Genomic DNA, 19,383 nt, shown 5'->3' on the forward strand with positions numbered 1-19,383 from the left:
TATGCCCTACAATCCCTGGAATCTGTGCCTCACCATTAATTATTCCCTGGCTGTGGATTACTCTCCAAACTCTGGAATATTCATCCTCTAGGCTGTACTCAAGGACCTGTACTTGGATTAGATCATTTACTTTGTTTCACTTTGTAGTGCCTAGTCGCTCAGCCTACTAGACTGTAAACCCGATAAGGACAGGAAATGGGTTCTCTCATCTCTTTGTACCTCCTACACTTAGCATGATGTCTGTCCCCTCCTAAGTACTTAGAAACTATCTATGGCATTGAAATGCCTAAGCATGAGCTAAAGAAATAGATAAGATGAAGAGGTTGCAGATAGGGAGGATGGGAGAGTGGAAAGTTCCCACCCTAATTCAAAAATCGCTATCTATTTTTAGCAATAAATAGTCTATCAAAAGGTGAAGTCAGAGCCTAACCAAGTGAACCACGTTTTGCCTGATAGCTGCATGGCAAATAGAAGGTACAACAGAAAGCTCTGTGTTTGAAAACTAAATAAAGATGTTGGTACTTGCCTTACTTGCTTTATTTTCAAACAGGATGTGAATTGATAGGAATGTTCATCATCACATTAAATTTAATATCATGTAAGCACTTTGGATTAAGATGGAGCTAAAAACCAAACCATTGCAACTATGTGCTATCTTTATTGTGAAAAGTATCAAAGAATCAGTTAATAGATATTTATCAAAAAAAGATCATGCCTCTCCCACCCTATTGTAATTTTATAATCCTGAAATTAGTAGGTTTAAGAGGAGCATATGTTGTAGATGCATGATTTAAGGGCAAAAATTCATGCTTTAAAGCAATTCTAAATATTTTCCGTATGACTGCTATGTCTAAATTCAAATGGGTACCACCTGAAGCGTTGTTACGCTTACTTTTATTTTACATATTGTAAGCCAGAGAATGAAAAAAAAGTTCAGTTAGATATGTATTTTTTCAAACGAGGTTTCCTCCCTAGGGGAATGCATTGCAGTAAAAATAATAACATAATTTAGTCTTTCTTGAGCGCATATTCTACATCCCTCATTGTTTTAAACACTGCACGTTTCTTCACTTAGGCAGCATGAGAGACCCATAAGAGCGACTCTATTATTTATAATAAATCTTGATTTTAGAAAAAAGAAAACTGAGGCTTAGAAAAGCAAATGACTTGCTCAGGATCCCACAGCTAGTAAGTGACAGCCCTGGTGTCCCTTCTGGCACTCCCCTTGCGGTCTAGCCTCTCTTACCCAAGAGAAATTCTAATTTCTCATAGCGTGAGGCACATGGAAAAAACACCCCAGAGCTGAAGAAACTGTATTTACCCAACAAAACTTGCTCTCAAGAAAAAAAATATTACCATTTGATTATAAAGTGAAATGAGTAACTATCAAAGACTGGGAATAAGGATGGGAGGGAAAGAGTCCACAGGAGATATAATGGGGAAAAAAGATCAATAATTCTCTTAATGGTTGTATCTGTACAAACTACCTTCACATTTGGTGTGCATAAGGATTCCCATTTTCATTTTACCCGAACATCTCTTCAAATAAGAGAAACACTTTGCTATTACGTTTTGCCTTGAAAAACAATTTTGATTTTGGTCTCAAGCCTTCAGACTAGTCCACTCTTCTCTGGGCTCCTTGCCTCCTTCCTCACCCATGCTCTTATCACTAAAAGCCTCTAAAATAACATTTCTAGGATGAAGTCAGACAAACATTATGATTCTACTCTGGTGAGAACACAGGCTCTTTAGAAATGCATACCTGCTTTCGTCCCCGAGGTAAAGTAGCCACAGCGTCTGCCAGCATTTGGAGCCTTCTATTATCCTCCATCTGCAGGTTGTCTGTGAGTGGGGAGTAAGAGTCACACGCTGGAGGCACACAGTAGTCCAAACGGCCATGGCTGCTCGACTGCATGAGCCTTTGTAAAGACATTGTGAGAATAAAAATTACTCCAGCTGGTACATGGTTGAGTGGCCTTACGGGCCAGGGCGAAGCTAAACCTCTAACCCTCTCACAAGTAATCAAAAGTAGCAAAGCAGAAAGAACCCATGTGACTTCTGTGGTTTGAGGTACTTGTTACACAAACGCTATCTTGGTGTTCACTCCCATTTCTTAGTGCCTTTTTTTTTTTTTTTTTTAATTTAAGCCCCTGGGAGAACTTAAAGCTGGCTTTTACAATGAAAGAAAATCAATTTATTCTTTTCTCCTTCAAACAGCCAGAACTCTTAAGCTTTCATGTTCTATGGCAAGATCAAAACACCATCTGCCATCTTTTTCTTTAAAGAAGAAAGAAAAACTTCCCAAAGTTCTGCCATTTGTTTTTCATCCATTCCCTTAAATATTAGCCGTGCAATGTAAAAGTCAGAATGTGCGGACACGCAGTTCTTGTGAACATTAAACAAGAATTTCAGGTTCCAGTTGTAATGTTCTCTCACAAAGCCCTTGTAATGTATTTTTCCAAAGGTACCCCCTACCTCATTAATGTTCATTAAGGAGACATTATATCTGCCACTCGGGTTGGAACCATTTAGCATCGTTGTCCTTCTACTACTGTGACCTGGTGAAAATCAACCATTACTTTAACAAGGTGCAATGGGAAGGGAATCTCCGCATCAGCAGGTGGTCGCAGAGGAAGAATGGAGTGAGCAGGAAGACAACGGGCAAACCAAAGTGGCACACCGATGTCGCCAGCTGGTCTCTACGTGAACATACGACTCAAGGACATCATCACAAAGCACTCAAGATCACAGAGTTTGGCTCATCTATGTTTTGTGTATGGGCAGTGGGGAGAGGTAGGTTTTGAGGGAACTAGTTTCAGGGACATGGCTACAGACGCAAGTAAAAGGAGGAATCAAAACAAAAATTAAAAAAAAAAGGTTTGATGTAGCACAAAAAAGTCAAATATGATTTTCAAACTCATTTTGAAGGCCAACAGTGGAATTTAAAAGCGTTAGAAAGTCTTTGAACTGAAATGGAACATGAGTGCGTTGGAAGCCAAAGTGAATTCAATTGAAGCGGAGCTTGCCAAATGTGAGTAGTAAAACCTTTAGTTAACAGTTCTTCAAAGAATGGAGCCAATTCAGAAATTTTAAAAACCCTACCACACCATAACTCATTACTACTGGAGCTGAATTATGACATGGACAAAATGATGCTCCCCAAAATATATGAAGATCTAAATGAGGGATTATAAACACACAAAACTTCAGGGGACAGGTGGGGAGCATGTATGCGTAAGACAAAGGGGAAACTTGGGCAATGAAGAATATATCAATTATAAAAGCAGTTATGTACAATTTATGGATTAGATAGATAGGCATTTTTAAAACATCTCCAAAATACCCCACCGTACTTAATCATTTAAGTCCTATTTATTGAGGACAGCAGTCCACCTGTCACCTAAGAAGTTTTATAAAGTTAGGTAATTTTTTTTTGACGTGCTGTATGATGGGGGTCACATTTCATTCTTTTTCCATCTGAGTACCCCATTATTGCAGCACCATTGGTGAATTTTTCTTCTTTGTTTTGCTCGTCTGTTTGTTTTTGGGAAGCGCATGGGCCGGGAATCGAACGCAGGTCTCCTGCATGGCAGGTGAGTATTCTACCACTGAACTACACTTGCACCCCTTAAAATGAGGTAAATATTTTTAATATTTCAAAATACCAAGTGGAAATTATGCATTTCCCAGATATACAGTAACATAGGCCAATGAATGCATCATGTTTTATGGAGGAGGCTAAAATTATGTCAATTTTGTGAGTCATGCTGGTTTAAAAATTATGTTAATTATACATGTCTTTCATTTAATTAAGAAATTGGAAAACAAATTATTTATTATTTAATTTATGAAATGTGTTTAGCGAGTGGAATCTTACAAATCAAATCATGTGATCTATGGGGGGGGTGGAACCAGAGTCTATTGACTACCATGCAGCCAGTGCATACCAGATGGTCACACCCATTGATTATATATTTACAACCTGGTCTATTTTGATTGGTCAGTTCCCTGTTCTTCTTGTCAGTGCTTCTGTCAGACCAGTTATTAAATATTTTGATAACATCCCCAATCCAAAGTGTCCATTGTGACAAAATATGGGGAAACACTAGTCTTTCAACCTGAATCTGACTTCAGAACCTCAAACCCTTCACTGGCAATGGTGTTCTAGTGTTTTCAACTTCTTATGATTTGCCTTAGAAAAATTATAATAACTGGACTGTCTTTATCCCCTTCATCCTCCCCATTGCTTCAGAAAGGTGATTCTGGAAATTAATCAGATCAAACCATAATCCTTACACACATAACCAGACCGAGTTTCATTTCACAATTGGATTTTTTATCAAAATTCAAGATAAACAAGAAACAATGTTCCATTTCTCCCCTTAGCTAACACTCCGCATTGGCCCCTGTGCTCAGTTTTTGGGTAATCTAACTCTTGCCCAATGCGGGGGTGGGAGGAGCAGTTTAACTCTGCAGGATCAGGAAGGGCTTTGGGACTTTAGAAGGTAGCTTCTTGGAAAGCAAGAGACCTCTCTGAGCACTTGAATTTTGTGTAGTACCTGAAACAACAAACACCCACACAAGATCTAGATGATTTCTCTTTGGCATTTGAATAAAAACCAAACTCCTTGGTCTGGCCAGCAAAGTCCTGCATGTTCTATGAGCTGCTATAACTTCACGTCACATTACCCCCTGGTCACACTGGCCTTTCTTCTGTCCCTCCAACAGAAAGCAGTTCCTCTTCACGTATTATTCCCTCTGCAGGAAATCTGCCTTGTTCTTTCCTCTCTCCATTCAAATCCCAGCTTAAATATTATCTACTAGGGAAGCCTTCTCTGACTGCCTCAGTTAAAGTAGCCACTCTCTCTGTTCTGTTGCTTGGTTTCATTTTCTTGATAGCACTTAACTACAGCTAATGTTATTCTGTTTATTTATTTACCTCCTTATTGTTTGACCTCCCCCACTAGAACATAAAATTCATGAAAACAGAACTGTTCATTTGAATCCGTAGCTCCTAGAATAGTTCTCAACCCTCAGTAAATAATGAATGCATGAATGAGCTGATTGTTAACCGAGGGAAGAAAAGTAAAGGCATCTGTAAATATCCTTACTTTTACTTTATTAATTTAATTGATGAAGTTAAATAGACTACTAAGCATATAATCATGATAACAGTTAGGCAATGTGCTAAACATGTTTAATTTCATACAAACCATGATAATGGTATTATATTTATCTTTCTGTTTTCCAGATAAGGATACTGGAGATAACACACTTGCCTAAAATCACACAGCTCTTATCTAGGACAGACAAGCTTAGAATCCACATCATCCTTTTCCAGTGCTGACAAGGCTAACTGCTCTATACTACTGTCTCCAATAATTTTGCTAGCACTATGGGGATGTAAAGGTGATCCCTGCCTCAAGAAGATCAGAATCCAATAATGGAAGATAGAGACAAACAAATGAATGAGTGAATGAATGAGTGAAGTCTCAGCATGATAGCAGTTTAATATCACTGTTTAACACATACTATGGATTTACCAAAGAGAAATAAAGCATTTCCTCTACTATATCTCAGCTCATACTCTATGACATTTGCAATCTAAAGTGTATAAAATGAACCATTTTAAAAGGAAGAGTGTCAATTATTCATTACTACCCATTTTTTCTTACGTTTATCTCCTTAAAGAGATATTTAAGGCTATCGTAAAAAGTAGAAGGCACTGTGAACTCCGAAAACTGATGACCACCCAGAATCTCCTTGGCCTGGTTTTTGACTCAAAACACAATAGAAGGCCTGTGAGATAACAAATATTGAAACATATACAGGTGTTTGGCAAAGCATTGTGCTGGATTCAGAAACAGTGGCACTTCCCCTTTAGCCAAGCATTATGAACATTTTACTTCACTAAAATCTCAGGGGGCAAAAAGGCTGTGAAATGAAGGATTTCATCTAAGATGGTTGGATAGCTGACCTCATTCTCAAAACAGAAGCCTGGGGAAATTGCCATGAAGTCCAGATACTGGATTTCCAGAGGTGGCCCGCTAGGACTGCTCCCTCTTCACTGATAGAAAACTACAGAAGTTAGTGCTTCCTGAGTGTTTCCAAAGTGGAGGACCATCCATTTCTCCTGTCCAGTAAACATACTATCTTCTGCTTGGGAGCATTGGTTTCTTCTGTTTCGCAAATCCATCAATCACCATGTGTATATCCAGTTCCGCTTCTATTTTAAAGAGATAATTGTTGAAATAAAACTAGTCAATGCAAGAGAGGACAGAGTAGAATATAGTAGCAATTGTTTAGGCAGTAGAAGATCTTGTCTTCTCCCCTGGATCTACCACTGGCCACCCATAGGGCTTTGGCAAAGTTAATGCCGATATGGATTATGTTTCCCAATATACTCAGTGCAGGACCATTATGACTATCAAAATAAATGACACAGGAAATGGGTAAGATCTTTGACAATGAAAAGTGTTACAAAAATTTAAGTGTTTTACACTGGAATGAAATTGCTGAAAAGTATTCATTTCAGGCTTACTATATGTAGCGGTTTGTCCTTCACAGTAAGAGTATATTCAACTAGCTTCACCTTAGACATATATTTGTATATATACATATAGTCATGATATTTCAGAAACCATTTATAGTTTGCTTAATACAGTAACTATCGTTTTATTGTATGAGAAACCAAGTGCTAAAAATGTACCCCTTCTGTTCTAAAATATTTATAAAATAGCAACAATTTCAATAGAATTGTCCATCAATGTATTATATTCACTTCCAGCTTCTTAAAGGTAATTTAACCTTTTCTTAAATTCTACAACAATTCTTTTTTTGTACTTTATTGGTAATAAAATTGTTCATGTCACTTAAAAAAAATTAAGGGTTTTAAAAGTCCCCTTGAAACTTAGAATCGGACACAACCTACCCTCCCCTGGTACTCTATTTCTAAAGACCACCGTGGTCCAATTCCACGGTACACACACCTCAGCAGTGGGGATGCAATGTGGCAGACCCAGCACTTCAGCTGCAGAATTGCTTCAGATCCAGCACTTCACACAGTGTGAAGGCCTTCCCTGACCTTTGTGCAGAATTGCTTCACAGCTGAAAAACCCTTGAGAGCTGTGTGCACACACCCTTAAACCGTATTGCTTATGAAAGGAGTGAGACACACTGGGTAAGCTTGAACTCTTAGACTCTTGAGCAAGTTGCTCAGTTGATCTGTGCTTCATTGTCCTCAGCTCCAAAATGAAACTGATCATACTACCTATAACCAAGTAAAGTACGACAGTATCCAGCACAAAGCAATTGCTCCTTGAATGCTTCCTGCAATCATTTTTAATATTCCTAGACTGCCCTCCAGTTACCCTTGACTGTTGCATCCCCTGAACACACATGGTTTTTCCCAACTACTTAGCATTGTTCACAACACATGGTGTACGCGGATTTACCTACTCCACCTCTATCTCTAGAATCCTACCTATTCTCCAAGGCCTGATTTAAATGTCACATCTTTCAGGGAGCCATGCCTAGTATTTCCAAACAGACATGGACATCCTCCTCAGGGCATCCAAAACACACCTTGGGGAACTCTCTTATGATTAATCACATTTTGTTTTATTAAAATTATGTATACTTGTCTTTTCTTCCTTAATAAATTATGTGTTCCACCTGCCCCCTGCCCCACAGCAGAGTTCGTACCTCATTCTTCTTTAAATCCCTCTAGCACTTGCAAGATTGACTTTCTTATAAGAGCTTCTCAGTAAGCATTTGATGAATACATGCATACTCTGCCCAAAGCTCTGGCAGTTGATTTATTTTTCCAGTGATTCTTTACTCTGGGCAATGTAGGTGTTTGGTGAATAATATTCAGAGTCTTTAATATTTAAGCATAATTTATGTTTACTAGGTTGTTTGGCTTAATTGCAGTGAGTATGAAATACTGCTTTAGTTTGAAGGAAAACTGATATGGAATAATATATATTTTATATTTTATTTCTTTGGAGAAAAAGAAATAATCACCAACAAGCAATACTGTACCATTAATGTATAACTGCATTTCAGGAAAAAGCTCTTCATCAAATGTGCCCGTAGATGGTAAGAAGCACCCATTTCAGAGATGTAAAGCGTGGAGAACCCGTACCTCAGAATTCTAGAAGCACAGCTTGCACTCCTATCTCCTAACACAGCTCTCTCCATGTCCCAAGATATGCACACATTAAACTACGGAAAGAACAAGACTGGGCTCTTCTGAGACTACCTTGCAAGGCAGAACATTGTCTCCCATCTTAGTGGTCTCAGACTCCTCCTCTTTTTCTATTGTCTTGGCCTCATTTTTTGTCAGTACTGCCTCTGGACTACCCAACACCTGTCCCCTCCTTTCCATGACCTCCATCTCCCTAATTCAAGCCCTGGGGTTTCAGTCCTCAACACTTACAACACAAAAGCCTGCAGTTGGTCTTCCTATATATTATCTCCCCAATGTAATTGTTCCTATAGTTTAATTGTGTTGCATTCCCTTGCCTGCTGAATTAAGTTTCAACATCTCAGCTTTACATTCAAAATCATCCCCTACGTGATTCCTGCCTAACTTCTCAGCCTTAACTTTTATCTAAAGAAACTGATTGCTTCAAGATGCCTTCCTCCTGACCATCTACCTAGCGCTGTCTTACCTCTCTGTATCTTTGTTTAAACTATGCTTGCCTCCTAAAATCCCCTCCCCATTTCTATTCATAGAAATTCTGCCCACTGTAAAGGGCTGAGCTCAAATGCCACCTCCTCTGTGAAGCATCCCCTGATGACAACAGCGAAATGTCTCATTATTGCTCCTGAACTCCTATAACATGTAGTATTTGTCCCACTCACCCAGCCCACTGGAAACATGGCCATACATCACAGATAATCATTTGCATGATGAGGCTTCTATGGTTTCCTGGTTTTACATATATTTAGAATACCCATGGACTTAAACGATGTTTTGGTTTAGTAAAAACTAGATTAATTTTATGCCAAATGAATAAATAAGAATTTTGGAGCAGAGAATCTGGGTGATTGAATGTCTACATGGAGGTTTCTGAAGTCACATGACAGGAGTAATAGCAAATGAAAATGACAGAAAAAAAGAAAATCGTTCAATGCTGATTTGGTGAGAGACTCATGAGCTTGGTAAGGTAGTACTGGACATGTCAAGGGACACACTAGGCGATAAAAGAGTCATTACCCCCTGCCAATTTTCTCTGGTTGGACCAAATAGAGCAAGTTCAAAGTAGAAATGATAAAATGTTGAATATTCTTGGAGTTAGGGAAAGGGGCAAATGAGAGTGGCTGCATTTACCAAAATACCTAAGTTTTAGATTAGCAGCATCAGATAAAGATGTCGTTATAAATATTACCAGGAAGAGAGATGTAAGCATTGTTTGTCTTTCCTGCTGGTAGTACAACTTCAGCCTATAAGCTCAGTAACATGGAGAATTGCAGCACCACCCTCCTCCATAGCACTGGAGAAGAATAAAAATGAAGTGTATATATATATATATATATGAGAGATGCCTCTGGAGAGACACAATAATTACTACCCAGGGCTAATTAAAATTCTTCCTAGAACATCGAAAAAGTGCACTTATCATAGCTGAGCAAAGAAAGAGAAACATAACAACTGCTTACCACAGCAGGTGTACAGAGAGAAACAGAGACAGCAAAATAGAGCACTGGCTTCAGGCCATGAACTAAAACATGAATAAAGAAAAAACCAGATTGTATAGATCTGTTGCTCATATCTATGATGTGATACTCAACTTTGTAATTGGCATGTAGGACAATAATTTTACTCACTGAATTGTTAGTATAGCCTGGTCTTTCTGATGCTGATGTATTTTCTCTTCCAAAATAATACTCATCGTAAATGCAAAATGTGTTTGTGTCATGTATTTTGTCTCCTTCACAATACCTGGAAAAAAATCTGTATACAGTACACACAAATGCAAAACTAAACAGGGACCAATTCTTTCTCTCTTTACTCTGGAAAACAGACCTGAGGTTTCACATCCAGAATCAGGCTATTTACTCTCATCTTTCTCTGGCATAGCGAGTCAGTTTACTAGCTGGCTTTGCAGCAGATTTTTAAAGATAGATGCTTTAAAAATATTCTTTCTAAACTGCAAAGATAGCATGAGAAATGGTTTGATTTGTTTTTCAATTACCACTATCTGATTACTTTATTATACTTATGCCTTTGGAATTTTTCAAAGGATAAAATTCAATAAATGCTTCATAAGTGGTTACCATTACAGCTTTTTTTTTTCACTCTCCACTGTTTGCTATTCTTTGCGTAATAGTTTAGCTTTCAGAGCACGGTTTACTCCTCCAAGCCACTGAGAAACCAAAATCATCTAAACCAGTGATCTCTCCAAGAAAAAAAAAAAGTGCTTTCATGAAATAATGGGAGCGTTTAGGGACACTCTCAGAGGTAAAATAGCTTATGTCATTTTTCAAGTAAACTACTTTGGCTTAGTTCAGATTTCCCTTCTTTTCCACTTTTGAAATGGGATTCCCTGAGGGCAGGGATCATGTCATGGAAACTTCGACCGCATGGGGATTCTAAAGACCATCTAGTCCTTGCTCAGCAAACCCCAATGCTTTCTTTGTCATTCTCCAGTGAGCAGTGGTTAATTATTTGTGTCCATGTGTTCCTAAAGGATCTATGAGGAGAGAGGCATACAACTTTCTGTTATTCTGCTTTCGAGTCCCATAAGTCTAGTAGCTTTACTTAGTTTTGCAATTGTCCTGTTTTTCTTTTTTCCTTTTGATCCCCCTCTCTGTGTTCTGTTTTATTTTCTTAACTTGTTTGCTCTAATAGAAATAGCAAAGAATCAGAGGAGGCAGAGTTGGCAGGCACTATAAAAAGTGGGCTTAGAGGAAACCCATGGATGGAATCCCCCAGAAGACACTTTATGGATTGGTCAAAATCCCCCAAATTCTATGAGTGTTTCATTCCTAGTTTGAGAAATTGCTGTGGTTTTGTTCCTGTTTTTTCTTAATGACGCTAACTCCTTGCCCTCTGCACATAGCCTCTAATCAGAAATTACTTTAAAGTTTGAGTTGGGGGAACCATAAAAATTACCCAATGCAAAGCCCTCATTTCACTGATATGGACAATTTGACACAAAGAGATGAAGCAAGTTACCTGGAGAAGAACAGATCGCTGGGAACAGCTAAAGCTCGGGCGCAGCCCTCCTGCTTCCCAGACCAAGGCTATTTCCACCAAACCACACAAGACTTACTGGAAGATCATCATGGGAGCCCACTTTGCCCTCGCCTCACCTTTCCTCATAAATCCAGCCTTCAAAACTTTCAATCATCTTTTTATGCTTTTTCAACTAAACTCTAAAATTTCAACATGGCATAAGATGGCAGGTAACTTTTCAGTAAAATATAAAATAATCAGTTCATTTGTTCATAATGGTATCAGAAGTCTCAGTTCTCTAGCCTTACTATTCTTCAATTCCTCCTAATAAAAATAATTCTTTGCTGCTATTCTCTGATTTAAAACCAAATTCTTATGCATATTTCTGTTTTTGCTCTTTTCCTTCTCCTTTTCATGTGCTGCAGAGCAGATCGCTAAGATTTCTGAAGCCTGACACAGGAATCGTTTAGTACTCAATCCTTCTGCCTACTGCCTGTCATCCATCCATCAATTAAAACATGAATATGTACGAATGTATTTCTCAGTCTTGGCAGTGCTTTTTTTAAAAAAAAAAAAAAAAGACTCCAATTGATTTTACAACATTTTATAAAATTTCTAGAAATCTACTCTGACAAAAAAAAAATTCTCAATTCTAAAACATAATTATCGGAAAGAAGAAAAAAGAAAAAAGAATTAAGCTTCATTCCTCAGATACCTAGAAAAAGTCCAAAAGGAAAAAAGTATTAAATGCAATACTGATTTTCTTGTTCTCCTGCTTTTTCTTTTCTTTTTTACATTAAATAAATCTAAAAGGCTTTCCTGCTGATGGTAGTTTGGGGAAGGAGGAGGATAAGGAGGGAGATAAGACATAGATTCAATCATGGCAACTGGGCTTTCATGAGGAAGAACCATTATAGGATATAGAAGAGAGAGCTCGCATTTTGAAAAATACTCTTCCTCCTGAGCTCTTGCTGAGGTGGAAAGTTAAGAAAACACTTGTAGACACTGACACAGTTTATTTTTCCTCAATAGCAGTCTATAAAGAAAAAGGAGGAATTTGGGAAAGACATTAGGAACATTTCCTAAATGTGCTGCCAAGTAAGATTCTGCCTTTTTTCTTCTAGAAGATGAACAAAGAAAAGGTACGAGAACAAAAGAGGACCTTAAGGAGAGTAAGGGAAAAAAAAGGAGACCGAAAGAGAAGGAGAAACAGAAAGAGGAAAAGTTTGAAGGCTCTAGCTGAGTTTACATGAAAACTGTCCCAGAGGGAGAAAATGATCCCATGTGACTCCCAAGTCCTTTTCAACTCAATAATTCATGACTTTGTGTCCAACTGTCCCTTCCTATTCACTTTTCTACCCATAATAAAATTCATCCAGAATCACACCCACCTACACGCACACACACACATGCACACATTAAATATATATACTTAGAATATATGTGTAATTAGAATATATGTATGACTAGAATTAGAAACATCCTTAGGTATCATCTTCTCTTATTTCATTTCACACCCAAGGAAATTTAGGAAAAAACAGATTATTCAATTTGCTCAAGAATGCATAAAAAATGTATCTGACAATATAGAAACATAAATTCATTTTAAAACAAAATTACTATGAAGGAAAAAAACCATTTAGTTCAGTTTAACGGTAACCTAAAACTGAATATTTAGAAAAGGTTTATCATCTTCAAGTATTCAATCTCATGCATTCAATCCCATGCACATGAGTTGGAAGAAGAAGAATTTCCATTTGTTAAAAACTGTTACAGCAGAATCTCTTCCAGATCTTTCAGTTCCCTAACTTAAAGGAAAATGTATTTACTCTACTGAATTTATCTCATGTGGGAGAAACTTAAACATGGAAAATAATTTTAGGATTAAAGAAAGCCCAAACTTTAACCTCTCACAGATTACAGAGATCTGGAGGAAGATTCAGAATACTCATGAAGAAGTTAATAACGTGAATTACAGGGTCTGGATAAAGCATGGAGACTGACCTGATGTTAGCCTTAAGATTATCTGAAAGAAGACGTGGTTGACTTTGTTCTCCTTGAAAGTAAAAAAAAAAAACAGTAGATCATAAATAATAACATGACTACTTTAGGTTTCACCTTCCTAAAAGGGAAGCCCATTCAGCACAAGTTGTCAAGGAAGTTTGTGAAGTATCTTCTTCCAAAGTTTTACGATGTTAGGTCAGATATCTGGGATAGAGGGATGGATGAAATCCAGTGACTGCTCATGAAAACTGAGCACTATCATCAAATAGCCTTCTAGAGCTAACAAATCAAGTTAAGGATCAAAAATGCGAAGACAAAAAAATATAACCTATTCTCGTAGGAAAAAAAAGAAGGGAGGGTAAGGCTTTCCAACTGACCACAAGATAGTGTAGGACAGTCTAGGGTTCGGTTCTACTCATAATCTTTGAATAGCTAGCAAAAACTAACAAAGCTATCTTCCTCAGAGTTCTGGAGAAAATTAAAAGGTTGCAGTAACTGGGTAAGTACCAAATCAAGAAAGCACAACTTAAAAGCAGTAGAAGAACCCCAAAGCACCTTTGCTGGTTCTTTACTTCACCCCTGCCTGGGTTGGTGTTGAGCCAGCCAGCACTCCCATTGTGGGCCTCAGGCTCTATTCCCCTAGGGAGCAGAGTGGCCTCTGTATGTCATTGCCAATCTATTGTTAGCAACCTGAAGGACTGAACCAGAACACTGGTCTCTGGCTTCCCATCCCAGAATTTTCCAGACACAAAAGGACAAGTATTGTATGAACTTGCTTATATGAAGCCATCAGAATACGCCAGTTCATAGGGTCAGAAACTAGAATACAGGCTACCAGGGGCTGTAGCGGTGGTGGGGAATGAGGTATTAATGCTTAATTGGTATAGAGTTTCTGTTTTAGGTGATGGAAAACTTATGGTAATGGATGGTGGTGATGGTAGCCCAATATTGTGAATATAAATACTGCCACTGAAAGTGGTTAAAAGGGGAAATTTTAGATTGTTGTATACCAACAATCTAAATTTACCAGAATAAAAATTTTTTAAGTCCATAGATGGATAGTAATGTAAACTATGGCCTGTGATTAATAGTTTGATTATAAAAACATGTTTCATCAAATGAAATAAAGGTACCATGACATAAAATGTTCATAATAAGGAAAACTGTGTATGAGAAGGGAGGTATAAGGGAAGTCTGTATTTTATGCATGATTTTTCTGTAAGCCTACAAATGTGCTAATTTTTAAAAGGGGAAAAAATAAAACAAGGCAAAAAAGGAAACTGCCTTGTCTAGCTCCTAGCCTCTGCAAAAGATAACATGTTGCCTGCACCTGGAGAACTGAAAGACTATCGAAAACCATCAGTTTGTGGCTCACAGTTCCTGCCAGAATAACCTAATTGTCTTTGAGTCACTTTTAATCTGGGTGGATGTGGTGAGAATAGCTGATGTAGTTTCATAGCATTTAGTCTTGGTGTTAAATATTGAAAATTTTTCAAAAATATTCTTATCCCTAGAGAAATGAACAACTTTGTTACACAGTAATGGAAGAGTCTGAGAGAGGAAGGTGGGAAATGTCTGTTCCCCCTTCCTGCACATATTTCATCTGTGCACAAAGCTCCTGCTGGCTTCAAAGGAAGAGCAGAGCCCACAAGAAATAGCTAAGTTTGTGGTGGGGACTGAAAAGCAAGCCCATTTTGAAAAGCATGATCAAAAGAAAAAGAATATATTACCAGAAGTGTTGATGGAAAAATGACAGACTATTCACAACTGAAAACAGGACAACTAAAATATTGTTACAAGATGCAAAGAGAACCATTCTGAACACCCTAGCTTTTTAAAAAAGTTTTTTATAAATTTTCCACGTCCATAAGAGTCCACATTGCTTCTTCCTAGATTATATAAATATTTCTTTTCACACAAACACGAAAAGCTCAGCAGTTCTCTAGGGATAGGAACTCACCTACATGACACACCTCAAAAGACCCATTACCTATCTTTTAATCCAATAACCAGGGTTTAGGCTTATTGCCTCAGATTAATTACAGGCCTCAACTAAATAAATTAAAACAACTTCAGAAGGTATACAAAGCCTTTAAATCCGTGCTACCCAGATAACAAATTTCTTTTGCTAACAGAAAGCACCCAACATTTTTCTACCAAGGAATTGGTTAGTTATGAATTATTGTTACTTCTTATATTGCAGAACATTGCTGTGAAATTCTTAATCTAAAAATTCTATACTCCTTATTCATCAAAAGAGCTTCCCATGATTGTGTTTCTGTAATAAACACATGAAAAATTACCAAAAAAAGAGATTTTCTTTTAAAATACCAGTTTTATGAATTAATACACAATTTTCAGTGATTCTAACTTTCAGACCAGCTTGCACATCAGTCAGTTCTTGTTATACTTAAAGACAGAAATAAACATGGGTGGTCTTTGTCTCATGAACATACCATAAGACAGAACTCACCTCTAAAAAGAGGTGAGTAAAGTAAAGGCATAAGATGTATACTCCAAAATAATTAAAGACTTCCTACATCAGGATAGCAGGTAAACAACTGCTAGCATTACTGTACATGTGGGTTTTTTATCTAGAAGAGTCAGAGCTCGTGGTAAACTCTATGCAGAAATGAAGTCATTATGCACCTAAATTTTGAGGAAGCAGTCCCATTGTCAATTGCCACATCTTTTAAACGTCCTTTATTAAACTACATTTGAATTTTTCTGACTTAAGAAATAAAATCAAAGTAATTAAAGGGCAAATAAATCATGTATTTTGACTTGCACATTTTAGACATTTTATATGCAGAAAACTCGAGTTGATGTTCTGTGCGTAACAACGTTTTCCCAGAGAGAAATCTGTAAAAATTAAATTAAATTCCACAACACTTAGGAAAGCCCTTTACATGTCTAGCCCTGTGCTAAGGGAAAGTGCTGTAGAGGTTCATAAGGCCTGGTCTCTGCACTGCATGAGTCTAGAGCCTCGTAAAAGGGATCAACATGCCACGTAGGTGGAGTCAAAAAAAAAAAAAGACACAAAGCACTTCAAGAGATTAATTTCTTCTTGAGTTGGGGACAAGGGTTGCCTCTGAATGAGAAAGAAAAGTTTTAAAGAATCAATAGAATTTCAGTAGTTGTGGTAGGAGGCTACAGAAAAACCAGCATTTCATATGTGAAAGAGAGCATAAGGAGAGACATCAAGAAGGGAAAACACAGAGGTAGAGCTGAGCAGAGCTCAATAAGGAAGCTATGTGCCAGGGGTGTGGGCTGCTTGGTAAGAGATATATGATAAAGGGGGTGGGGGGCTTATCTACTGCACTAAGCACTTTGGACTTGATTTGCCTATTAGAGGTGAATCACTAGGTTTTTTTGTTTGTTTATTTGTTTGTTGATTTGTTTTGCTTGGGCAGGCACTGGGAAATGAACCAGGGTCTCTGGCATGGCAGGCAAGAACTCTGCCTGCTGAGCCACCATGGCCTGCCCTGTTTGTCTGTTTTTCAGCAGAAGCATAAGTTGGCTAAATAGGATTTTTAGGAAAATTAACTTGGCAGTGAATTAGGAGATAAATGGAGGGGAGAGAGGTGCAGATCTGTTCAATTCCATAGCGTAATCTTAGAAACAGGCAATGAAGGATTAACTGCATTGGTGTCCATGGGATGGGGAGAAAGGGAGAGAGTAGATGCAAGCAGCATGGCAGAAGGATAAGTAATAGGACTTGAGGACTCTGAACCATCCTGGGGAACAGAAGGGATGATGATACCCTGAATAGCATGGCAGGCTACCCAAGGATTTTGTTCTGCTGTCTGACCCTAGTTTCACTTCCACCACTACAGCCAAGCTCCAGTCAAGCTCAACCTCTGAGGTCCATAAATTTAATCAGGAAAACCTTCCCACCTTGGGAAATTTTATCTTCTCTTTATGTCCACACTTTGGGAGTCATTTACAAGGGAAGGTTAGTAAGTACCAAGATTCTGTAGCTTTCCAAAAACAATAAGTCTAGAAGCCACACTAAACATGTTCCTTGAACTCAACTAGATGAGTCTCTGACAATCTCTTAAGAACAGTGCCCTGTCAGTTCAGGTCAGATACCTGTCATGAAATTCATGTTTCAGTTGATTCCTCTTCCCATGTCAGGCAAACCCGAAGGTTACCATGAAGTTATAATTTACTGCTGGAACTTCTCAGAAACATGGACAGTGATGACTAATGGGTGGGTAGCCTGCCTTTAAAGACTTATTCAAAAGTAATAGTTAAAGCAATTTAAACTTTTAAAATGATGAGTTAAATTAAATGGAAAACAGAATCGATCAACTGCTGTGGATGGGACACCCATGGAGGAATTGGCATAGGCAGCACGAGAGCTCCTATAGACAGTCAGAAGATTTACCTAAAAATATTGACCTTGCTCTTTTGATAGATGTTTTCCAAATACATTTACATATAAGCAAATCAAGCTCTTTTTCAATAGTATCTCTGTTTCTAGCCATTGCTTGATTGAGGTCAAACTGGGAAGCAGAGCAGAACCTTTGGAGCTTGAAGACCCAACTCTAGAGCCCTGTATGGGAGACCATAAGTATCCACACGTGGACATGGACATGTGTGTGCGTGCACGTGTGTGTGTGTGTGTGTGTGTGTGTGTGTGTGTGTGTGTGTATATGTGGTGGGAGTGGGGGTTTCCAGGGTCCAAATTGTTCTGATTCAAGGTTATCAGTTCAAGTGATTTGATACCAGGACAGAACAAACTAATAAATGTCTAGAGAGCAGAGGGATTTAAGAGCTGACTGAGGAAACCTAGTATGAGAGTAGGAAGAACAGGCAGGAGAGAAGATCGAGAATAAAAAGAAATAAATAAGACATCAGGGATGGATTCAGGAATAAATTCTGTAAATATGACTTTCCATCCCACCCCCACACTAATTATGCATAGCTCAGGTTTCTTTGGTGGCCAGGAGATATGTTCTCAAGTAGCAGACATGAGCAGCTGTTAAGACCTGGCCCCAATACCAGGGGACCAACATCGTTATTATCACTTGTTCAGGCCCTGCTCCGCTAAGCAACTATAATATTTATTCATATCAAATCTAGGAAAAAACAAGACACATTATTTGCACACAGCCCTCATGTTATGTTCCCATAGTTTCACCATATATGTTATTTTAAAGCTTCCCAAACATGCAAGACAAGTGAGCTATTCAGGTGAGTTTCACTAGAAATGGCACGGCTTTATGCATCGGCTGTTGTTCCTAGAGCTAGAGGCTGTGTCATTTCACAAGCGCAGCACTAGCCCCCATTTACCCTTCATAATCAAAACAGCACCACTCAACAATCTTGAACAAAGAAAGGAGCTCAAAGGACTCCTCTAGGTAGCCCATGGAATCATTTCATGAGTACCTTTTCTAGCAACTCCCCACAGTTGCCAATTGTGGGATTTTATACTCTGGGTCCAACTTTTGGGATATGGGCATGAGCCATCACCTCCCCTTTCTTCTCAGCCCCTACCCCCCACCCTGCTCAGTTCAGAGATCTGATCCCTCTGAACTCTGATTGAATTTGCTTTCATAGACATTAACTGAGCACCTACTGCATTCAAAACTGTGAGATAAAGTTTGACAAGTAGGAGGAATGAACCTGAGATGAAAAGATACCTGTGGTATATTGTATTTTCCAAAGATGACCTCACCAATATATCCCATCCAACACACTCTTCTTATAATGTGATTGTTGAGAAGTGGGGTCTATATTCCTTCCCCTTGGATCTAGACAAGCCTGAAGCCATGGCAAAATGACACTATATGACTTCCAAGTCCAAGCTATAAAAGGCAGTACAGCATCCACCTGGTTCTTTTGGATACTTGCCCTTGGAACCAGCCACAGTGCTTTAGGGATGCCAAGCAGCCACGTGGAAAGGCCGCCTGTAGATGTTCATCTACCTTCTTAGTCAAGGTCAAGCTGGGAGCCAGCATCAGATACCAACACATGTGAATATGACAAAGCCTTCAGATGATTCCAGCCCCCAGCTTTGGAGCCACCAGAGAAAGCTAAGTGAAGCAGAGATGAGCTGTTCTCTCTGAGCTCTGCCTAAATTGCAGGATAGTGATCACAATAAATGTGGTCATTGGCTTAAGCCACTAAGTCATGGGGCCATTTGATAACTAGAATAATATCTAGATGCTAGGCTCAGAGAATTTACA

At 38.5% G+C, this 19,383-nt stretch overlaps 1 protein-coding gene across 3 annotated transcripts in view; it reads right to left on the reverse strand.

Annotated features, from left to right (window-relative positions):
* CYTIP (cytohesin 1 interacting protein) overlaps positions 1-19,383 on the reverse strand; it is a 63,817-nt gene that overhangs the window by 25,755 nt on the left and 18,679 nt on the right. For 2 of the 3 annotated variants that reach the window (XM_077153883.1, XM_077153881.1), the window contains exon 3: positions 1,763-1,919. In XM_077153883.1, coding sequence (XP_077009998.1) covers positions 1,763-1,915 — 153 coding nt within the window. In that variant the 5' untranslated portion in view covers positions 1,916-1,919. Of the gene's footprint in view, positions 1-1,762; positions 2,044-19,383 lie in introns of those variants that run through there. The other variant, XM_077153880.1, reaches the window with a different exon arrangement.

The sequence above is a fragment of the Tamandua tetradactyla genome, chromosome 3 (assembly GCF_023851605.1).
Source record: "Tamandua tetradactyla isolate mTamTet1 chromosome 3, mTamTet1.pri, whole genome shotgun sequence".
NCBI lineage: Eukaryota > Metazoa > Chordata > Mammalia > Pilosa > Myrmecophagidae > Tamandua > Tamandua tetradactyla.